This window comes from Pinus tabuliformis, chromosome 5_2, assembly GCF_031772625.1.
Source record: "Pinus tabuliformis cultivar Carrire ecotype Pingquan chromosome 5_2, CPIR1, whole genome shotgun sequence".
NCBI lineage: Eukaryota > Viridiplantae > Streptophyta > Pinopsida > Pinales > Pinaceae > Pinus > Pinus tabuliformis.
Window position 1 is genome coordinate 241,538,439 of NC_142306.1, and position 21,149 is coordinate 241,559,587.

General features: G+C 37.9%; 1 protein-coding gene across 2 annotated transcripts in view; it reads right to left on the reverse strand.

Annotated features, from left to right (window-relative positions):
- The window catches only part of LOC149158436 (Transmembrane proteins 14C), a 252,552-nt gene that overhangs the window by 136,858 nt on the left and 94,545 nt on the right, over positions 1-21,149 (reverse strand). For both annotated transcript variants that reach the window (XM_089436216.1, XM_089436217.1), the window contains exon 3: positions 17,967-18,134. In XM_089436216.1, the coding sequence (XP_089292342.1) occupies positions 17,967-18,134 (168 nt within the window). The remainder of the gene's footprint in view (positions 1-17,966; positions 18,135-21,149) is intronic.

Genomic DNA, 21,149 nt, shown 5'->3' on the forward strand with positions numbered 1-21,149 from the left:
CTCTCTTCTGGACTGAATCTCTCTCTACACTGTCTCCCACTATCCCTGCGTCACCTCCTCCTCCGTCACTGCCTGCTATTGATGCCCTCCTCTTCCTCCACCCTGCAACTCTCCCTTTGAAATCGATCTCCTTTACTTGAGAATTGAATTTCCTAGAGATACCGAGTATCTTTCGGTGTGTCTCCAAATGATCCTCAAGTCTTCTCTTATACTTTTCTTGTTGATGAATCAACAGCCGAGATTAAGTCCCTAATCAACGACTAATGATTAAAACAGACTTGATCCTTGTCTCTTAGAAGCTTCTCACCCTTATCTTTATTAATACTCATTAATATTTTTATTTTTCCTAAGTTTAGACTTAGGAACCCATTAAAAATATTAATTATTTTAATAACTCCTCATCCGGGTGGAATTTCTCAAAACAATTTATGGGTCTTGGAGATCTCATGTGCCTTAGCCTCTCCTCCAAATTTCAAGGCTAGAGCACATCCGATGCTACCAAAAATCAACACTCCCTCTTAGCGAGGAATGTGCTCTAACAATGCTTCACTATAGAAACATCACACTGATCTTCCACATCGGTACATGTGTTGATGCTTGGTCTGCTGCCTCACATCCCCTGCACTGCTGCTTCCAATACTGCTGCCCATGACACTTCCATTGTCACTGTTGCACCTATACTGTAGCTCCCTCTCAACATGTTGCATCATGCTGCACATAGCACTGCCACTGCTAACTGCTGCACTGCAACTCCTGACACTTATCCATTTCTGCTACTGAAATGGATTCTCTACCATCCCCATCTTCTCCCTGAAATAAACAAACTTTGTTCTTCCAAGAGCCTTGATGAGGATGTTTGCCACTTGTTCTCCTATAGAAGTGTACCTCAAATGTACTGCTCCTTGTTGGATAGTCTCTGACAAAGTGACACCTGATATCAATGTGCTTCGATCAATCATGAAATACTGGATTCTCAGAGAGCTTGATGCAACTCTGATTATCACACATGATCCTGGTCGTTTCCATCCTTCTCCTGAATAGATTCACAAGCAATTTCCTAAGCCATATGTCTTCGCACAAAGTTGTGTTAGCTGCCATATATTTTGCTTCAGCTGAGCTCAGAGCCACAGATTTTTGTTTCCTACTACACTAGGAGGCCATTCCTAATCCAATGTTGAAACAGTACCCATTTGTACTTTTCCGATCTACTGAACTTCCAACCCAATCTACGCCAGTGAACCCACTCAACTTGATGTCATCGCCTCTGGTGTACAATAGTCCATGCTCGACTGTTGCTTGTATATACCTGAGAACATGTTTGGTTGCTACCCAGTGCGCCCTCTTAGGTTCCACCATGAACTGACTGAGGGTGTTGACAACGTAACAAATGTCTGGCCTGGTATTGACCAGATACATCAAGGACCCTATAAGTTCTCGGTACAAGGTGGGATCAAGGTCTTTATCTTCTGATGCATCAACCTTCGTCCAATTGGTGATCATTGGAGTAGCCATAGGTCGACAGTCCTGCATCCTGAATCTCTTCAAGATTTTTGTAGCATATCTTTCTTGTCCAAGGAAGATCTCACCCTTCTATTGCCAAACTTCCAACCCCAGGAAATAATGCATCTGTCCCGAATCCTTCATGTCGAATTCTGTGGCTAGGTTCTTCTTGCAGTCTTTGATGAGCTTGGATGATCTTGTCAGGAAGAGATCATCCACATATAACACTAGGATTAGAGGCTCATTCTCTACGACCAAATAGTAGATATTAGGGTCTGCATCACTCTTGACGAACCCCATCTTCTGTAAGTAGTACCCCATCTTCTGTAAGTAGCCATCAATTCGACCGTACCATGATCTAGGGGTGCCTGTTTAAGCCCATACAAGGCTTTTTTTAATCTGCATACATGATATTTCTTCTAATGTGTCTCAGACTCACAAAACCTTTTGGTTGTTCAATGTATACTTCCTCTTTTATTACTGTTGTCGCGCAGATTGACACGACAACGCTCAGACCGGGGGCTGTCACTCTGATCCCCGATCCCTCCGTTTAAGCCTGTCTCCCGCGGCTAAGGGGGGTAGACCCTGTGAGATGATGAGACCAACTGTCGACCAGTTGGTTGGGAGACACAAGATACGATATAAAAAGCACTCAATGGATTTGATTATTTAGCAGACCAGTGCCTTAAGAGATTGTTATTAAAACGATTACTTGTTAGATGATTATAGAAACATGAACCGTGAACAGCAATCATTTGTCATCACAATGCTCTTAGAATGATCAAAATGATATCCAGCAACTGAAAATTTAAAAAAGATGAATGCTTTAAACCACCACGAATCATAAACCATTAACCAGATATCAACTTCGCATCTTGACTTGAAAATTCAACATGAAAGATATAACATGAAAACCACTGAATCTGGCAAAAATAATTTTCCACAAAAATTTCTAGATTTTTTCAAAAAAAAAAAATTTAAAAAAAAAAAGCAAAATTCTAAATCTAAACCTAAACCCTAAAAAACCCTTTAAGAAAGATTTTTTGTATTTTTATTTTATTTTAAAACCAAAATAAAACAAAATTTTAAAATCTAATTAAAATTAAATCTAGAACATACAATTAAAATCTATTCTAAAATCTAAAAAAAAAATTAACTATACAAAAACTAAACCTAAGTCTAAAGAATTTTTTTTTTTTTTTTTTTTTTAAAACCATAATAAAACAAAAATTTAAATCTAAAAAATCTAAAACATTAAATCTAAACAAAAACTAAATATTAAAATCTATATTAAACAAGACTATAACATAAATAAAAAAAACAAAACTATGAAAATTAAAATTCAAAATATATAAAACTAATCTAAATTAAAAGAACTACGCTTTACGTTTTCTATATATACATCAGAGCAATACGATTTAACCTGTGATCAAAAGAAAAACAAAACTGTAACAATATCACCGTGAAGACTACGAACGACGGAACTGCATCAAAATGCATTCAAAATTTGGGCACGAATATTGTAGTGGAAACCCTAGCCGTCAACAAAAAAACGCAAGCAAATGCATATCTAAAATGCTGAACGATGAGACGTGACCGACCAGAATGAAAATTTCAATGCGTAAACCCTATACCACTGTGCGATATAACTCACGTGAGGCTGAAATGCGTGATGCGACGACCATAGGTCGATTTGACGCAGATACATAAAGAATTTTACCTGAGCATAAGACTTGATAATAGATTTTATCTGCTATGATGGATCGAGTTTACCTGCCGATTTAATCGATTGCGGAATCCTGGATTGACGCGTTCAGACCTGAGGCGATGAAGCGATCTAAAGTCTTCAACGGATGGCTGTTGAAAATTTCTGATGCCCACACGCTTAACGCATCTTCAGAAATCACCCTGCTCAGAACTCACAATGCTCTTGGCCCACTTAAACTGGAGATGGATTCGACGGTTTGATGAATTCGATTTATGCCTTTTGCTGTCAATAGAGGAAAATGATCATCGCACATTTCAGAAATCTGAGCGCTTGTAAATGGAATGATCAAATCTGATGAAACCTCAAGAAATCCCTGCGCAGAATAGTAAGAGGGACACGCCGTCTGCGTGAATGAAAAGTTGTGTATAGATGAATTGTTCGCTGACGGCGAATTTGCTTGAAATCTTTGACGGGTAGCTGATTTATTTGTTAAAGACCTTGTTTTCTGATGCCTGCCAAAAATGATGAAATCATAAAACCAAAATCAAAGCCCTACTGAAGACTGTATGAAGCAGAAATTTAAAACCCTAGATCAGAAAGTTGAAACCCTAAGACAGCTAATTAATTTACAAATTGTGGCCCCTGAAATGCCAGATTTAGCAATAACAGCAGCAATATTTTCGAAATATCAGAAAACTTGAATTCTGCTGTGAACAGAAAGAAAATCTCTCATGCAAAACAGGAAATAAACTTTAAATGATTAACCCAGGGCCAAAATCAGCTGGCCTCTGCAAAGAAACGCCTGTGGGAGTCGGCTGGTTCAGCCTAGAACTTCCCCAAACGCCCACCAATATTCTTTACTAAAAAGTTTTCCTGCACATCTCAAGCAACCATCAGCAAAGAGAGAGAGAATGCTGCTAGATCTCAGGAAATAATGGAGATACCTGCCATTATTTCAGAAACCCTAGCAACACTCAAACCCTAGCAAGTGAACAAGATACCTGTGCTCACAATACTCTAAAAAAAAACAAGCTATGATTACTGGCTGAAAACTGAAATATGCAGAAAATTAAAGATCTCACAGCAATTCTAGAGAGTAACACCAACACGATTTGGACCACAAAGTCTTCTTTTATTAACCAGAAATCAGATTACAAAAGAGCTTTTTTAGTACAAACTCACAGATCAGATGATCTGAAATGACCCCTAGCACCCTACTTAAAGGAAATGCCTCCAACGGCTAGTTCGAGTGATCCATGTAGAAATGATCTCGACCGTTGATGAGGATCAAGACATCTCTTGATCTCATCCGTCGATTTATTCACTTAAAATATTATTATTTTATTAGTTAGGGTTTTTGCTTTATTTTTTTAATTTTTTATTATTTTTTATTTATTTCATTTTTTAATTTTTACTTATTTTATTATTTTATTATTTTTATTCATTTTTTAATTTTTTTAATTCATTTTAAAATGGATCATCGAACTAAGCCTTCAGAAACATCACCTAGGACCTAGGACTTAGGACTCATGAGGGGATTTAAAACATTTTTCGACCCTCAGGACACATTACATCATGACTTTTACAATTTACATCTTAAGGGAGAAAACCCCTTTAACATAGACCCTCACAAATCACCCAGTTCTGCGACACAACTATAATCTAGCAGATCAACACACTAGGATTCTCCTAAAATTCCAATGACAAAATCAATCCCGGCTTTGGGGTCAGGTTTGAAGGAAAACTCTGCCGATCCGTGGATCGGTGAGACGAAAAACCTTCCGGGACGTAGATTATCATCAGAAAGTTAGGTCCACCTAGGCAAATTACATACATGACTCATGTCTGCTAAGATTATTTACAATCAATACATGCAGACTGGGTTTACAATCAAAAAAGATCAAGTTGTTGATGATGGGAGGATGGCACGGACATGTTGATCAGGTGCTGCCCCTTTTTGCCAAGAAAAGGGGGATGTACTGCATGGGTAGTTGACCAGTAGAGGTCAACATCTGGCTCTACTTGGGGACACGTTGCTGCTTGCAGGAATGTGAGAATCCAGAATCTGCATCCATACAACACAAAAATAAGTAGCGTCCATCCAAAAATCATCATATACATTAAGCACAGGAAAGATAAAAGCTCTTCATTTATTGACTATCTAAAGCAGAAATAAAAATGCGGAAAAAACAAGGAGTAGGGTTAGAAATACGATACAAAAAATGCCCCATGGCATCAGATGTGTTCAATAAAGTGCATACTGAGCATTTGCCTGCTTTCAGGCAAATCTGTCGGCTGCTTGTCGGATGTGCCATGTCCAATTTTGCATATGGTAGGACTCTTTCCTATCCGAAAATCAAGCTGCTCGCGGCCGTCTGATGCGTCAAATCTTCTTCTCATTTTCTTTCTCTTGCACTTTATCTTTCTGGCAGGTTGAATTACTGATGATATGGAGCTTTCTGTTTCAAAACTATCAGATGAAGTGTGTAAGATATGCATGCTAAGTCTTTTTGTGTCTTGCATCTGATTTTTATCGTTTTTAAACTTATCTGGATCATCTTCAATTAACCACCTAATGACCTCCTCATAATAAGATGGAACTTGTTGCGGCAAATGAGAAGGCTCCTGGTTTCTCTTATCATCTGACCATTGTTGAATCTTTTGAACTTGTATTCTAATGGCATCCATCTGACTAGAGCATTCATCCCTTATAGCACTGATTTGTGTGGCATGGTGTTCTTGCATGTGTTTTATTACTTTATCATTCCTTTCCTTTATGTCCATCAAGCAATGCTGCATGAAATTTATTTCTTCTTTATGATTCGCTTGCATGTCAGCCAACTGATTGTTATGATTGAACGTCATAGAGTCAATTTCCCTATCATGATCAGCTTTCATGGTCACCATATTTTCCTCTAAGACTGACATCTTGCTTTGCATGCTTCTAATTTCTATTTCATATTTAATTTTCATGGCCTCAATTTCCTCAGCATGTTGATTTTGTGTGACCTCCAACTCCCTATTACGTTTTTCCAGGTGGGTGCATAAAGTTTTAACATCATTGATAAGACTAGTTTGATTGCTTTCCATATTTCTTACCAGCATCATTAGATCTTGTATAATTTGCTTTTGTTCTTCCCTTTCAATATTATTTGTCCCTGATTTTCCACTATGATGATCAACAATATTTCCGGTTGATGACACATTCTGATCTTGAAAACTTTCTTCAACAGCTGGATTTTTTACAAGATTACTTTCTTTCGTTTGCACAGTTTTAGAGGTAGAAGGCAAGCTGTTTGGACTATCATATCTATCTTTAAAAGCATTGAGAATGTCTTGTAAAGAAGTGAAAAAATCATTAGGAAAATTATTAAACCAACTCAAGGCATCACCCTCTAAAGAATGGACAAATAGACACATCTTGAAATCTTCATGATTATATTGAGGAAATCTACAATATAAGATCATTACACCAGTAAACCTGTTTAAATGCTGTCTAACAGTGACCGAATCACCACCCGAGAACTTAAATAATTTAGAAATGGCATCTTTGGGGAGCTCAGGGAGATTATCAATAAATTGACATGGTTTACATGAATAATCCATGATGAACAATAAGGGATCAAATGGATGATAGAAAGAGATTTCTGCTCAAGAAAATTAAGAGATGAAAGAAGTGGAGTCGCCACTTGAACAATGAATCTGATTCTAGGATCCCAAAAGTAACCACAAGCAGATATGAGGAAAGCTTCTTGTCTGGGAAAAATAAGAAAGTGGAGTCGCCACCCAAACAAGAAACAAACCCAAGAGATGCTGCTGATATGGGATGAAAAGATGCCAAAAATATTGAATCTGCCAGCTCAACTGAGAGGTGAGAGATGAGAAGATGAATGATGAAAAGATGTTGAAAAACCAAGGACAGAAAAACTCTATCCCCGGCAACGGCGCCAAAAAATGTTGTCGCGCAGATTGACACGACAACGCTCAGACCGGGGGCTGTCACTCTGATCCCCGATCCCTCCGTTTAAGCCTGTCTCCCGCGGCTAAGGGGGGTAGACCCTGTGAGATGATGAGACCAACTGTCGACCAGTTGGTTGGGAGACACGAGATACGATATAAAAAGCACTCAATGGATTTGATTATTTAGCAGACCAGTGCCTTAAGAGATTGTTATTAAAACGATTACTTGTTAGATGATTATAGAAACATGAACCGTGAACAGCAATCATTTGTCATCACAATGCTCTTAGAATGATCAAAATGATATCCAGCAACTGAAAATTTAAAAAAGATGAATGCTTTAAACCACCACGAATCATAAACCATTAACCAGATATCAACTTCGCATCTTGACTTGAAAATTCAGCATGAAAGATATAACATGAAAACCACTGAATCTGGCAAAAATAATTTTCCACAAAAATTTCTAGATTTTTTCAAAAAAAAAAAATTAAAAAAAAGCAAAATTCTAAATCTAAACCTAAACCCTAAAAAACCCTTTAAGAAAGATTTTTTGTATTTTTATTTTATTTTAAAACCAAAATAAAACAAAATTTTAAAATCTAATTAAAATTAAATCTAGAACATACAATTAAAATCTAAAAAAAATCTAAAAAAAAAATTAACTATACAAAAAATAAACCTAAGTCTAAAGAATTTTTTTTTTTTATTTTTTTTTTAAAACCATAATAAAACAAAAATTTAAATCTAAAAAATCTAAAACATTAAATCTAAACAAAAACTAAATATTAAAATCTATATTAAACAAAACTATAACATAAATAAATAAATAAATAAAAAAACAAAACTATGAAAATTAAAATTCAAAATATATAAAACTAATCTAAATTAAAAGAACTACGCTTTACGTTTTCTATATATACATCAGAGCAATACGATTTAACCTGTGATCAAAAGAAAAACAAAACTGTAACAATATCACCGTGAAGACTACGAACGACGAAACTGCATCAAAATGCATTCAAAATTTGGGCACGAATATTGTAGTGGAAACCCTAGCCGTCAACAAAAAAAACGCAGGCAAATGCATATCTAAAATGCTGAACGATGAGACGTGACCGACCAGAATGAAAATTTCAATGCGTAAACCCTATACCACTGTGCGATATAACTCACGTGAGGCTGAAATGTGTGATGCGACGACCATAGGTCGATTTGACGCAGATACATAAAGAATTTTACCTGAGCATAAGACTTGATAATAGATTTTATCTGCTATGATGGATCGAGTTTACCTGCCGATTTAATCGATTGCGGAATCCTGGATTGACGCGTTCAGACCTGAGGCGATGAAGCAATCTAAAGTCTTCAACGGATGGCTGTTGAAAATTTCTGATGCCCACACGCTTAACGCATCTTTAGAAATCACCCTGCTCAGAACTCACGATGCTCTTGGCCCACTTAAACTGGAGATGGATCGAAGGTCTGATGAATTCGATTTATGCCTTTTGCTGTCAATAGAGGAAAATGATCATCGCACATTTCAGAAATCTGAGCGCTTGTAAATGGAATGATCAAATCTGATGAAACCTCAAGAAATCCCTGCGCAGAATAGTAAGAGGGACACGCCGTCTGCGTGAATGAAAAGTTGTGTATAGATGAATTGTTCGCTGACGGCGAATTTGCTTGAAATCTTTGACGGGTAGCTGATTTATTTGTTAAAGACCTTGTTTTCTGATGCCTGCCAAAAATGATGAAATCATAAAACCAAAATCAAAGCCCTACTGAAGACTGTATGAAGCAGAAATTTAAAACCCTAGATCAGAAAGTTGAAACCCTAAGACAGCTAATTAATTTACAAATTGTGGCCCCTGAAATGCCAGATTTAGCATTAACAGCAGCAATATTTTCGAAATATCAGAAAACTTGAATTCTGCTGTGAACAGAAAGAAAATCTCTCATGCAAAACAGGAAATAAACTTTAAATGATTAACCCAGGGCCAAAATCAGCTGGCCTCTGCAAAGAAACGCCTGTGGGAGTCGGCTGGTTCAGCCTAGAACTTCCCCAAACGCCCACCAATATTCTTTACTAAAAAGTTTTCCTGCACATCTCAAGCAACCATCAGCAAAGAGAGAGAGAATGCTGCTAGATCTCAGGAAATAATGGAGATACCTGCCATTATTTCAGAAACCCTAGCAACACTCAAACCCTAGCAAGTGAACAAGATACCTGTGCTCACAATACTCTAAAAAAAAACAAGCTATGATTACTGGCTGAAAACTGAAATATGCAGAAAATTAAAGATCTCACAGCAATTCTAGAGAGTAACACCAACACGATTTGGACCCCAAAGTCTTCTTTTATTAACCAGAAATCAGATTACAAAAGAGCTTTTTCAGTACAAACTCACAGATCAGATGATCTGAAATGACCCCTAGCACCCTACTTAAAGGAAATGCCTCCAACGGCTAGTTCGAGTGATCCATGTAGAAATGATCTCGACCGTTGATGAGGATCAAGACATCTCTTGATCTCATCCGTCGATTTATTCACTTAAAATATTATTATTTTATTAGTTAGGGTTTTTGCTTTATTTTTTTAATTTTTTATTATTTTTTATTTATTTCATTTTTTAATTTTTACTTATTTTATTATTTTATTATTTTTATTCATTTTTTAATTTTTTTAATTCATTTTAAAATGGATCATCGAACTAAGCCTTCAGAAACATCACCTAGGACCTAGGACTTAGGACTCATGAGGGGATTTAAAACATTTTTCGACCCTCAGGACACATTACATCATGACTTTTACAATTTACATCTTAAGGGAGAAAACCCCTTTAACATAGACCCTCACAAATCACCCAGTTCTGCGACACAACTATAATCTAGCAGATCAACACACTAGGATTCTCCTAAAATTCCAATGACAAAATCAATCCCGGCTTTGGGGTCAGGTTTGAAGGAAAACTCTGTCGATCCGTGGATCGGTGAGACGAAAAACCTTCCGGGACATAGATTATCATCAGAAAGTTAGGTCCACCTAGGCAAATTACATACATGACTCATGTCTGCTAAGATTATTTACAATCAATACATGCAGACTGGGTTTACAATCAAAAAAGATCAAGTTGTTGATGATGGGAGGATGGCACGGACATGCTGATCAGGTGCTGCCCCTTTTTGCCAAGAAAAGGGGGATGTACTGCATGGGTAGTTGACCAGTAGAGGTCAACAATTACCCCGTTCAAGAATGATGTCTTGACATCCATTTGATGAATCTCCCACCCCATCTGTGCTGCAAGAGATATCACGGTTCTAATAGAAGTATACATGGCTGCTGGGGCGAAGGTTTCTTCGTAGTCTATCCCTTCCTTTTGAGCATACCCTTTAGCCACAAACCTAGCTTTGTATTTCTCCACACTGTCGTCTACAGCATATTTGACCTTGTAGATCCATCTCGAACCTACCACTGATCTGTCCTGAGGCCTAGGTACCACTTCCCAGACATCATTGACCATTATAGAGTTGTATTCCTCCACCATAGCATCTACCCATACTTGATGTTGAACGGCCTCCTGAAAACTAGAAGGTTCCCCAACCTGAGCTACTAAGGCCTGGTATCTGTCTGGTTGTCTTTGCTCCCTTTTATTATTCCTGGGTGCACCAATGAAGTCCTCTACATCCCGTAGAATCTGTCGGAGTTCCCAGCTCGTTCTTCCACTGGTAGTAGGCACATCTATTAGCTCTTCCTCTTCCTGAGATTCCTCATGTTCTAAAGTTTTGTCTTCAAGAGAATTTTAGGTACTAGTTTCCGCTGATCGAAGTGGCTTAACTAACGACTCGTCTTTCGACTGCTCCTCAAAAGGCATTTCTCAAGATTTCCTGAAAGCTCTATCCTCCATGAAATTTACATCCCGCCGTACTACCTTCCTACTCCCTAGAAGATAGACTCTATATGCCTTAGCATTCTCGCTATATCCCACAAGATATCCTTTCTCAGCAGTTTGATCTAATTTCTTTCTCTTTTCTTCGGGTATACAGCAATACGCTAAACTCCCAAATATTCTGAAATGACTGAATTCAAGTGTCTTCCCTGTGAAGACATTCTCAGGAGTGATTTTTCCCAATGCCCTATGTGGAGTCCTGTTCTGGACATAAACTGTCATGCTGCATGCTTCTGCCCACAGGAATTTAGGCATATCCTAATCATACAACATTGCCCTAGCTGCTTCCACAATAGTCCTGTTTTTCCTTTCTGCTACTCCATTCTGCTCCAGATTGTAGGGAGTTGTCCACTCTTTTCTCATGCCTTAGCGCAAAAATCAGTGAAGTCCTTGTCAACATACTCTCCACCATTGTCTGAGCGCAACACTTTTATCTTCTTTCCTGTCAAATTCTCCACTAGAGCCTTGAACTCTTTGAATCGACCAAAAACCTCATCCTTGGTTTTTAGAAAGTAGATCCAAGTCTTTCTGGAGTGGTCATCGATGAAGGTGACGAAGTATCCAGGAATTGGCACCATTAAGAGCTTTTGTGGACATCGGTCCAAAGATATTTGAGTGTATCAATCCTAGCACACTCTTAGCCCTATTGTTACTTCTGGAAAACGTTGTTTTGGCATACTTGCCCAGAGCACACCCTCTACATACATCATCTCGTTCGGTACTTAGTTCTAGAACTCCCAATACTGTTCCCCTGAGAATTCTCAGAGCCCCATGGTGTAAGTGTCCCATCCTCCTGTGCCATAGTTCATTCAAATCTTTGTCTCCATTACTGCCTATCAGTGACATTAGTGATTCTAGCTGCAACCTGTACCACCTGTTACTTCTAATTCCAATCTGGGCCTTCTTTTTCCAACTCGGGTATTTGACATATACTTTCTCCTTAATGAAGAAAACGTCATAGCCCTTGTTTTGAAGTTGAGATACGAAGAGTAAGTTCATCCCCAATCCCGACACATGCAGCACATTGGTTGCTTGAAGCCACTCTCTTGCTTTGGTTTGAAAGACCACAGTACCTCTTCCTACCAGAGTACACTTTGCCTTATTTCCCATGGTGATCTGAAAATTCATTGTTTCTTCCTGATAATCTAAAAAACATTCTCAGATTCCTGTCATATGCCATGAAGCTACATTGTCTATATACCAAACCTCAGAGGAGGCCGAGCTTGCTAAGCAAGTGACTTCTTCCAATCTGGAAGCTAACATAGAGTAATCGTAATTCATGTCCATTGTGCATGTTTCAGGAAATCTGCGCGAGTCCCCTTCACTGGATGCCTCTGCATCATGCTCTTGACCCATAGTTGATTTCCCTCTCCTGTTGTCGGATCTCTCCTCTGATACCATGTGAAAATTTCTAAACTGAAATTCTACTGCAGCAACTGATTTATTTCACCTACTTATTATTCACAATAAGTTATTTATGAAATCCCTTCAACAAATATTAAAATAAATTCTACTGCAATTATCACACAATTACCCAGAGAAAAAATACATGCACAAGAACCAATCACATCAACACAGTTGTTTTTGGACAATTGTCCCTGGAAAAACCCAATGTGGGAAAATCGGTGTAGCAGATGAGGGCTTTATTAATCTTCAACAACAACTGTTTTTACAAGGAATGATTTTACAGAGAAACTGAAAGAAAACACCTGAGAATTTCCCTTTAAGATTTTCTGACACTTTGGAGACCCTACTCCTACTCTTGCATCACCTCTGCATCACTCTGCGTGGCTCAGCATGGCCCTGAGTGGCTCTGCGTCCCTCTGCGTCAACCTGCGTGAGGGTTGCGTCTCTCCTCTAGACTGTGTCTCTCTCTGCGTTGTCTCCCACTGTCCCTGCATCACCTCCTCCTCAGTCACTGCCTGCTGCTGATGCCCTCCTCTTCCTCCACCCTGCAACTCTCCCTCTGAAATCGATCTCCTTTACTTGAGAATCGATTTTCCTAGAGATACTGAGTATCTGTCGGTGTGTCTCCAAATGATCCTCAAGTCTTCTCTTATACTTTTCCTGTTGATGAATCAACGGCCGAGATTAAGTCCCTAATCAACGGCTAAGATTAAAACAGACTTGATCCTCGTCTCTTAGAAGCTTCTCACCCTTATCTTTATTAATACCCATTAATATTTTTATTTTCCTAAGTTTAGACTTAGGAACCAATTATTAATATTAATTATCTTAATAACTCCTCATCCGGGTGGAATTTCTCAAAACGATTTCTAGGTCTTGGAGATCTCATGTGCCTTAGCCTCTCCTCCAAATTTCAAGGCTAGAGCACATCTGATGCTACCAAAAATCAACATTCAGCTTCTTAGAGGACTATGATTATCCTCCTTCTTCATGCAAGGAATATTGATGACCCATCCAACCTATAGATGTCCTTGCAATCATGAATCATTTAACCAAACTTAATTATAGAAATGAAAAGATACTTACTTGTCATGTGAAGATGAAATCTTCACCTTGATCATGTTGGAAGTGGTTGAAGCAGATGCATTGATGCTTCCTCCAGATGAGATCCTTGTTGTACTGATAGGAAGATTGCCTTCTTTGCCTTCGAGTTACTTTGACTTATACATCTGACAAACTGTTGATGTACTTGGGATGGCACTGCATTGCTATCACATAAGTAGACCATGGAACCTTGTAGTATGCAGCATTGTGTAGAATCATAGAGTATTGAGGTCGCTTGCCATGATGTATAGAGACCAGTGTTGCACACATCGCGATAAAATCGCGATAAAATCGTAAAATCGCGATTTTTTAATTTTTCCGATTCAAAGCGCGATTTTTATCGAAAAAATCGCCCCTTTTTTTTATAGCGATTTTTATCGAAAAAATCGCGATTTTTTGAAAAAATCGGGAAAAAATCGGAAAAATCGGGAAAAAATCGGAAAAATCGGGAAAAAATCGGAAAAAAGCGGGAAAAAATCGTTTGGCACAAAAATATTCATTTTTTTTCAATTTTTTTTCAATTTGTGCCAAACGATTTTTTCCCGCTTTTTTCCGATTTTTTCCCGATTTTAACGATTTTTTCCGCTTTTTTCCCGGCGCCGATTAAATCCCGATCGCGATGTGTGCAACACTGATAGAGACCCATTAGTTAGAATTGTTGTATCATAGGACTTCTTCATTTTATATTGAGTACTGTTTATACAAACTTCTATATATATGCCCTTGAATACATATCATCAAGCTCTGAGAATCTGAGATGTCAAGACTGTTCCTTTTATAGAAAGGATTCAATCTAAGGTTGACATCTTCATATAGTGGCACCGAGACTATGGGTAGAATGGGACTTGTAAAATAAATGTCATCTAGTTGTGTATATCTGAACTGAACTGTTGAATGAGCTCTCCTAATCGAGTCTTCTGCCTATGATCATTTGCATCTTTTGTCCAAGTTTTTCTGAGGCTAAGAATGTGGGAAGAATCTGAGTATAGGTCATCAAGTTGAGAGAGACTGTAATTCAAAATTGTGACATTGTATATCGTTGTTGTAGACTGATCCTTGAATGTCACTTTTAGTTGCCCTTCCTTGACTTTAGCACCTTAGCTATGATACCATGCTGAAGAATCTAGGGCAGTTAGCATTAGTAAGATTCTTCTAGAGTTGATAACAATTTGTGAAGTGCTTTTACAATTTATCTTAGCTTGATCTTCTTCTTATTATTAGTGTGTCTGCTTACTTCATCAAACTACTACCAAAACAAAGAGACAAGAACTCGAGAAGTTGGCATTCTGCCAGGGCCAAAACCTCCCCCTCTTGGAGAGGAAAACCCGCACGTAATTCTTCTTATAGAGATTCCAATTGACGAACACCAAGACCATGACCCTTGACCTACTAGGCCACTCCAAGACCAAGACACTAATCCTCTTCTTTGTCACTGCTGAGATCATCATCACTGCTACTTCACGGAGGTCATGATTACTATACCTTCACTGAGATATTCATCATAACAACAAGATCATAGTCACTGCACCATTGCCACACCTTTACTGAGATCTTCACCTTGTAATTCTGTGTCCATCACGATCATGACTATACTGAGATCATAATTGTGTCCAAGATGAATGCCAAGATAGAGTGTGATACTGTGGGATCACCAAGATCCTTGACATCATAGCTACCCATCCAAATTTACAGTCCTGTACCCATCTGAAATTCAGTCCTGCACCCATCCGAAATTACAGTCCTGCACCCATAAAAGATTACAGTCCTGCACCTCATACGAAATTTCAGAGATGTCCAAAATTCTATCCTTCTGTGGTGACCCTAGCTGGGTATATATAGTGGTTTTCCCATCATAAATAAGCTAACATGTCAGTGAAGCGTTGTGTCTTTTTATTGGGCCGACATGACTGTCCTTTAGTTATTTAATTCAATTTGAGGCCGACATGATTGCATTTTTCATCGTTTTGCTTGTTGCCTTCTTCAAGAGGATTGTGCTTGTCTTGGAGGACTGTTCTAGACACTAGGTTGACTCATATACATTACATGTATGCTCAAGAAGAGATCTTTACACATGTCTTTTGACTCTTTGACTTTCCTAGACCTATGGAATGAGCAAGAAACTCATTCATATAATTTATAAAAATAATATTTCTTTTTCTTGACAAGTACAAAGATCAAAATTACATTGACGAATACCGAACCTAGTTACACTTTTCTTCAACAAGGACGAGGTAACATTCATCTCAACGACATTTTATATGTTCCAAGTTTGTGCAAAAATCTTATTTCTATTTCATCATTAGAAGAAAAAGGAGATAGAGTTGCTTTTATAGATGGTAAAGTAGTGGTTTGGGCTAACGATTCTAGCATTGAAGAAAGCTAGAACCATTGGAGTTCGAGGAGGAATAATCTACAGACTCTCATCTCCTCTAAGTCAAGCACTTGTCCACATTGACATAAGTTTGTGTGAACTTTGGCATAGAAGATTGGGCCATCTTCATTACAAGATCTTGCCAACTCTAAACTCCATTGTAAATGGGATACCAAATCTCAAAGAAGACCATGAAGGAGTCTGCAAAGGCTGTGCTCTGGGAAAGAATGCAAAGAAACCATTTGCACATAGTAGATTAGAGCTCAAGAGATTCTAGATCTCATCCACTATGAGGTATGTGGTTCCATGTCTAAATCACTTGGAGGTCATCTATATTATGTTACTTTCATTGATGATCATTCAAGGAAAGCTTGGGTTTATTTACTTAAATCCAAGGACGAAGTATTCATAAAATTTCAAGAATTCAAGAAAGATGTAGAAAATCTTACAAAAATTCCATATAAAGTCTGATGAGGTTGGAACCACTCTCAAACATCGTGAAACAATTAATGGTAATGTTAAAAATTGAAGTAAAAGTGACAATACCAAGAATTTAATATTACCATTAATTAACAAGGTCCTATACTTCTGAAAGAACTATCCCTTTTTTTCTGTCTTTATGGGTTATTAGACAAAAAATCTTGGGAGGAGCGCCCAGGTGTGCCCCTTCTGGGGAAGGGAGGGCAATCAGATGTCTCCCTTTTGGGGAAACATGTCCCTCACACTGGAGAAACATTTCCCCATGTGTTTCACCAAGTTTCCCCAAAGGGGGATATGGGGAAACGTTTCCCCAGGTGTCCTCCTGCCCCAAAAGCATGGGAAACATGGGGGACACACCCACCACCCTAGAGGATGCATCGCCATGGAACACTGATTTTTGTACCAACAAGAATGCAGCTTTACAAAAGAGAGTTGTATCTATGATAACCTAATGGCGCCATCCCATCAATGATTTCACTGTTCACATAACTTGTACTTTAATAAGAGAGTGAATTTCTCATAAAATAAATACCAAATGAACTACAAAAAACATGGCTCTGGAGCTGAAGACAGAACAGTGTTAAAAAATGGATATACCACAACAAAAATCCATAGAGTTCTAGGGAATGCCCTCCCAAAGACTGTCCCAAGGCACCAAGTGCAACCTGGTTCATCCTGGGAACACTATCACTGAACTCACTTTTTGGATTGTAATTCCATGAATCCAGGGACGCAAACCCACAATCGGAAACTCATTCGCGCCCCAAAAATGCATTCACATGGGCAGATGCAAACCCTGCTGCAAAGCTATTTTGATAATTTGTCAATGTTATACAAAGTTATTTCACAATGCAATTTGTCTAATTTCATATTACAGCTTGTTTTTTCTACTGGACTTGAATTCAGACTATGCTTCATTCTGACTTAAGTAATTAGAATTTAAAACTAACAATTAAATTTATTAATATAGAATGCAGCACTATTGATTTGCTTACTGTTTTTAGCTAAAATTGACTATTTTCATCTTCTATCTTGCGTTAAACTGCATAAACACTAAAAAGGTGAGGCACAAACATCCATTGCCTTCTTCTAATTTCATTCCTTTCGGGTGCTTTTTCTTGTGAATTTTCACTCCCCATCCAAATAAACTCCAACCTTGAATTAGCAATCTGTCCTGCAGGCTGCAGCTAGATTGCCTGGGTTGGATTAAAACTAAGGACCTACAGGATAGTGGAACCTTTTCAAGCAAATATTGCTCAATATGGTTATATGACAAACCTCCAGCAAGAGTTTGGTTTTATACATATATCACATAAAATTGAACGTCCCACTGAATGACATTAACAACAAAAACATGTTATATTTGGACTCAACTCTAAACAGATAACAGATGCCCGATACAAAATAATATTGGTCAATTTTTTATCCAGAAACTTATAAAAAATAATTAAGAAATTAAAACAAAACTTGAAAAAAAAATTACTACCTGCTTGTCCCAGAATATAAGGTGTTGATGGTTTTCCTTGTCTCCACACCTTAAGGCTGGTCATGCTTAAAGCTAAGACAACACCACCCAATAGACACCCGAAAAGAGTGGCAACCATATCCCTAGTAATAAAAAACCCTACCAATGCTCCACCTACAACAAACCCACCTGCAAAGAATATGAACAAAAACAATGATGTTCCTATTTCATAGACAGAAAGGTAAACTATGTTTCATAAATTAATAAACTGAATTGTGTTCATAGATTCACAAGAGACAAAAGAAACTATATTTTACAGCACACTCATGACTCACAATTCCTAAGTATTTTGCAAGAAATTTAAATATCCAGCCACTAAGAGAACTCTATATATTTCATTTTTCAAGTCTTGTGGTAAACAGGCTACAAGATGAAGCTGCTATAGAGAATATGAATTAATGCCTGCACATTTTATTGATGCAAGCTAATGAATAGAATGCCAATATCATATAAAGGATTCCGGGAGGTAAACGGCAGTAGATAACTTTTATGAAGATATATAGAAGAATGGGTTTTACTAAAAAATCCAGACAAGCAATCACCAATTTAATAGAAGGAGATACAAGTAATCTCCCAAATTCCTTAACAAATATTTGATATGACCTTAGAAATGTTTGGAGTTATTCTTGTACAAAGTCTATGTTGGAATGAATTCAACTTTCATTAAGAATGATATACATATAAATACAACATTTAGACCGTTGGATTAAACTTCCAAGGTTTCTTTGACTTCTAGTAACTGTTCACCATAACCCTAATGGATTAAGTGTCCAACATTCCCACCCCTAATCCAAAGGGGTGTATATGAGTCCAAGAAGAGAGCTAATAAAAATGCAAAAAAGTATGGCAGCCAATGGCTGGATGTACTCGCTGAAAAAGATGGTTTAAGGAAGACCATAAACCAAATGAGGTGGGAGAACTCAAAGTCTCTGTTGGTGGTGGTTTAAGCCTGACCACCACCTCTAGAACTAAAGCTCAAAGCAATCCCTGGAACAATTCTGAATTTGACCAGAAGTTGAAGTTTTCTGCCGGTGGAAGTGCTCCTTGATAATGGTTTGAAGATGACCACATGGCACAAACTAATGTCGGTTTGAAGATGACTGCAAACTGTTGTAGAAAAAACTGAAGGTCTTCTACAGGTGGTGGTTTAAGGCAGGCCACCAACCCAAAAACACGCTCATGGAGCATGACTCTGTCTCTGGCTACAACTCTGAATTTGACTATGGTTGACTCTAGCTCTAGGCTCTGGCAGTTGGACTTGGCTCTAGTTCAATGACAGTGTATTAATATATTTAATGATTCTGATATCGGTTTAGGCTACAGGGTCTATTTGAATTGTTAATCGGGGTCGGTAAACTTGTGAGGCGCTCTGTGCTATATACATAGGAGGCAAGTCTTCACACTTATTAGAATGACAAAAGAGGTGCATGGGTATTTGGGATCAAATGAGAGGATCCACCTATCAACACAACACAATTACACGTGGCGCTACAGTCGCCTGGTTTCTTTAAGGGCGAGTTCAATGTCACTGGGTATAAATTGGCCAATTCTACAGCACTTGATTCTGCAGTGTATATTTCTACAACCGTTGCACATACGGCAGGCCACCAAATCCCCTAAACCACCGAACTAAGAAAAACCATGCATTCACGCATTCTAAAAGAAAGCTTCACACAGGCTAAAAGTAATATCACACTAACTAGAAAAGTAAAGCGACACACACACTTGCAATGGAAATTAGACAAAAGCCATAAAACGAGAAAACAATTTTAAATCTACTTACAAATAAACAGAGGAAATATTGGCACAAGATCGTACCTTGCGTAGGCCCTTACTCAAGGCCAGCCTGTGCCTCTACGCTTTTCAATCGTTCAACACAAGCACACTACTAAGATCCAAGATTCATACAAGATAGCAGAACAAAATATAAAACTTAAATGATCACACACAGACGATATGTATATTATGCAGGAAAAAATATCAGAATGTCTCCAATGTCTGCGTTTCCAAACGCTTACATATATATACTAAATTCATAGGTTCTAAATTTAAACACATAACAATATGGTTTGCTAAACGAAATGATCAAAAAGACAAATAGAAACTTGTTAGTAACTATCTACTGGTTTTGGTCAGTGTTTAAACAGACTTTGCTATTCTCGGCTTCCAGTGTGTATGCTTCAGCTTGACAATCCTATAGGTTCTCGGACGCAGTCATATCAAGTGGACCTAAATTGACCCAGCACTCCTGTAAACTCTTGGGAACAAGTATATCAGTTAGAGTTGTGTACAAGCTTTGGTTGCAACCGACCGAGATATCGGCTGCTGGTCAGAATATCAGAGGTGTAAAATCTGTTTTAAAACAGCGGCCCTATAAAATCTTTGGGAGTCCATGCACAACTTGGACTTGTCTAAATAGCTGTACAAGCTTGCTTCCTGTAGCTATAGACCGCATCCACCCGGCATTCATACTTAATCATAAAAAACTTATGAGCTTGGTCGAGGTGGCAGTTCCCTCACATCACAAAGAGAATGGGAAGGTTGCTTTGCCAACACATGGCCGTGATAGATATAACCAAAAACCATCCTCTACACAAGGAATCTTGAATATCGATCAGTTGTCAAACCTTTATTTATCACAAACCAATAAAATATATATATATATGCAAACCATAATAAGAATATATATTTGTACTTTTATCTAACCATACACACTTAAATACTCCTTTAACAATTCGTTTATTCTTTAATTCAAGCAAAAGAGATAAAGTACTTAGGCAAATGTACACATATATACCTATAGCTATGAATAACGAGATTATAGGGGATCAAGGGTAAAAGATGAAGGATATATATAGGCAAACTCAGTGTTTTGTAAAGTAAAAGGTTTCCATACGGAGGACTCATCATTCAGGTTGTGGCTCAAGCTCGCTTGATAGATCTTCAAAGCTAGTAACTAACCATCAATTCCCCCCAGTCAAATACAAGGTGAGAAGATGAAGAAATCTTCACTGCAAGACTAGTCAATACCCGAGAACAAATTATGCATATGACCAGTATATCTTCTTGGTTGTTGAAGACCATTGCCAAGAAGTGATCCATCCAAGGGGATTTTTTGTTCTTGTAGGAGTCTTGTTTTTGGAA